Source organism: Myotis davidii, unplaced genomic scaffold (genome assembly GCF_000327345.1).
Source record: "Myotis davidii unplaced genomic scaffold, ASM32734v1 scaffold59, whole genome shotgun sequence".
Lineage (NCBI taxonomy): Eukaryota > Metazoa > Chordata > Mammalia > Chiroptera > Vespertilionidae > Myotis > Myotis davidii.
In genome coordinates this window covers 8,794,303-8,797,832 of record NW_006293001.1, presented here as the reverse complement: position 1 = coordinate 8,797,832, position 3,530 = coordinate 8,794,303, and the positions used below count along the sequence as shown (strand labels likewise).

Sequence of the window (3,530 nt, the reverse complement as noted above, 5' to 3'; positions counted from 1 at the left end):
AGCTCAGAGTCTGAAGCTCCCTCCCGATTGAAAACAACAACCGCGCCCTCGGCTGCCAGCCCGCTCCGCGCACTCCGCACCTGAGTATTTCACTTCAGCACTGTGCCTCCTCTGAGTCTGGGTATGATATTCTCTTTCCTCCTAGTTGTAGAGCTTCCACTCAGCCAGCCTTCCTGTGGTTCTGGATGATGTCCGTTCCGTCTTTTAGGTGTATTTTGATTTGGTTGTTCAAGGCAGTAATCTCCGGCGTTAACCTATGCCGCCATCTTGGTTTTCCCCTATCGCTACTAGGTCTCGATACTCATTCTCACCTGGTCTTGGCGTTTACTAGGAAGCATTTCAGAAATGTGATCTAAGCATTCCTTTAATGATGGGCTCTAGCTACTGACAGGATCCACTTGTAGCTGGTGATGATGCTAAGTTCTCACCGAGAAGAAAGGCTCATAAATGAACCTGCTGTTCACATCCCATCCCAGAACAGGCCAGAAGAAAGGCTCAGAGAGGAATCAGCCACTCAAATGCTGCAGTGAGCATGTTACGCCAGGAAGGGCTACTGTTCTAGCTCTAGGATTTACTGATCCTTCTTGCGTGAATGAGGTGTGCCCCTTTTCCTCACTTTTTCTCTTCAATAAGAGGTTTATGTCCCACCCTACTAAATCTCCTCTCCCCCCAAAGATCTTTTTAGATACACTAAGCTTCCCACTCCTTATTTCCTATTTTTATCTTGAAGAAGAGTAAGTGATGCATCTAACACCTGCTGACCACTGGTCATTGGCTCCATACAGCTGCTTGGGAAAATTTGTTTTGGAGGGACTCGAGTCCAGCCCTTTTGCTCCTCAGTGACATGCACAGACGTCTCACAGTATTTTCTGTCCTTAACCTATAACTAGACTTCATAATACGGCACTGAATTTGCTCTCCACATGTCCATTTCTAGGTGTCATTAGGGATTGTGCATTACTCTTAGAGAGGGGTCCTCAAACTTTTTAAACAGGGGGCCAATTCACTGTCCCTCAGACCGTTGGAGGGCCGGACTATAGTTTAAAAAAAAACTATGAACAAATTTCTATGCACACTGCACATATCTTATTTTGAAGTAAAAAAACAAAACAGGAACAAATACAATATTTGTATTTCCATGTGCCCGCGGGCCGTAGTTTGAGGACCCCTGCTCTTGGATTTCTTAAAAGGAAGCATAGCTCCATATAGCACAGCTATGACCTATTGATGCTCCACTACCCCATATTCATTTTTGGGGGGAGGCAGATCCAAAAGTCAGAACTATCCCATGACTCTTGCAAACAGAGCTCCTGGGCTTTTAACAGCTACATTGGATGAAGCTGTTGTCAGAATCAGGGCTTACCGAAGGACCAGAGTTCTGAGGGAAGAACCTGTATTCCCTGGCTACAGGTTTTATACCTACCCTTTCTTCCATTTCAGTCTGAGAAAAGTCTTATGTGGATTTAATGCTCCCACTCTCAGAATTACATACAATGCTTTTCATATCTTATTCTCCAGCGAATATAAACCAGAAATATAAAATGTATTAGATAATATACTCACCTCTATCCCCATTATTTCCTTTGGTGTCTTCAATTGAATCTAAACAATCAATAAGGACTTCTCCAGGTCTTGTTTTCATTTGTCTAAAATGAATATAAATACTTTAATTTTAAAGCTATAATACACCTACTTAAATCTAGTTAGGGAGAAAAAGACATATACCTATAAAACAGCCAACAGTATAAAGGATACAGTACCAAATGCTCATGCATTCAAAACTCCAAGACCCTGGAAATAGTGTGACTGGAATGACCAGGTTACGTAGAGCAGCCAGAACTAGAAGGAGAGGTAGGACTTGGAGGGGAAGAAAAGGGGAGAGAGAGAAGGGAGAGAGGCACAGGAATAAGAAATGATAAGGAATGTGAGGAAACTGGCCTTGCTGGAGAAGAAGGTCCATACTGAGAGGTAGTGAGAAATATAGTTGGGTTAGGAGGTAAGAACTAGATTACGGAGAACCGGAGAACCCTAAATGCTAGTCAGATAGGAATGCGCCTTATCCTATGGGCAGTGGAGAACCCCCAGAGCTTTCTGAATAGAGGAAAGTATGGAAGGAAAAGCAAAGCATCATCAGGACTTTGTAAACAATCAGAAACAGGAGACAAAAGAAAGTAATGAAGAATGGTTTGCTGATAGAATGCACTCCAGTATATCAAAGAAAACAACAAAAACAAAACCTAGCAAAATACGTAGGAGAGTCTTCTAAGACATTCTCCATAGAACCAACTCAATTACTTATTGAAAACACAGACATGGTCATGTCACTTCCCTGCTTCAGTCTTCTCTGTCACCCGACTGCCTGGAAAATGAAGTCCAAAATCCCCAGTTGAACATTTCACAATCGGACTAACCTATTTTTCTATTTGTACTAACCTCCACCCTCTACCTGCCAGACATTGCCTTCTCGCCAATGAAGTTTACACTTCCAAGACTCTGCCTCCCCCCCGCCCCCCAATACATTCCTCCTGTTTTCCTTGACTAGGCTCTGACCATTTTTCAGAGCTCAATTCAAATATTCTTTCTTTTTTGAGGTCTTCCCCAGGCAGAATCAACTATTCTGTTTCTACAGTTCCCCAACTCTTTGTTCATGTTTTTTGGATAGGTTTTATCACATTTAAAAAAATAGTTGTCAATGTATATCTCCTGCACTAGAATGGGGGTAGGGATGGGAAATAATTTCCTATTATTTTGTATCTAGCTATTAGCACAGTAACCAGAGCATAGCAAGCATTTGTTAAATGTTTAGTAACTAAAAATATTCACGAAATGGATGTTTTCTTGGATCAGGAATCCCCCAAGAATAACAGAAAAAGTCATAGAATGTGTGTAATATGTAACTATGGTTTATAATTTCATAAATTCTCTTCCCTTTTAACTCCTTAAAGGTTCTAAGATCATGCTAGTATTACATATTTAGTCCCGAATACGGGTCTTGAAAGTTAACATTTCATTTTTCCATCTAATTAGGTTCTGTTCATGGTAAGGAATCATAAGTGGCTAATAAGTCCCACGTCATTAACCCAAGAACCTTAGCTTTACTGTTTTCCAACATTTAATATCCAAATGGGCATTTTTCCTGGGCTTTTTTGGGCAAGAGATTTCTAACTCTTCTCTCTTTAAAGCATGACATCTTCCAAAAACTTCTGTTTGAGAGGCTCCGAAAGGGGCTCCTTCTTCCTATTGGCGATTTAGATGAATAGTTAGACGGGGGCTTACCCCGGAAATAAAGTTTGCGCGGTGAGGAGTTTTGGGGGATGCTTACGCCCACCCCCTCATTGTACTGACAGAAGCCTCAAGCACTGGACGGCAGTCATTTATCCAAGGGTTCGCAACGTGTGTCGTTATTCTAGGCCTAGTTTCAGAACCCGTTTCCTGCGTCCCTCCCCTCTTCCTCCCGCCCCCCGAAACGGCCACCCCAGGCTCGCGCGGGTGTACTGGAGGCCGGGTCCTGCGTGGTGCCCGGGGGCTGG

General features: G+C 42.8%; 1 protein-coding gene across 5 annotated transcripts in view; it reads right to left on the bottom strand.

Annotated features, from left to right (window-relative positions):
* BBS5 (Bardet-Biedl syndrome 5) overlaps positions 1-3,530 on the bottom strand; it is a 27,911-nt gene that overhangs the window by 23,912 nt on the left and 469 nt on the right. For all 5 annotated transcript variants that reach the window (XM_006766534.2, XM_015565759.1, XM_015565758.1 and 2 more), the window contains exon 2: positions 1,564-1,646. In XM_006766534.2, the coding sequence (XP_006766597.1) occupies positions 1,564-1,646 (83 nt within the window). The remainder of the gene's footprint in view (positions 1-1,563; positions 1,647-3,530) is intronic.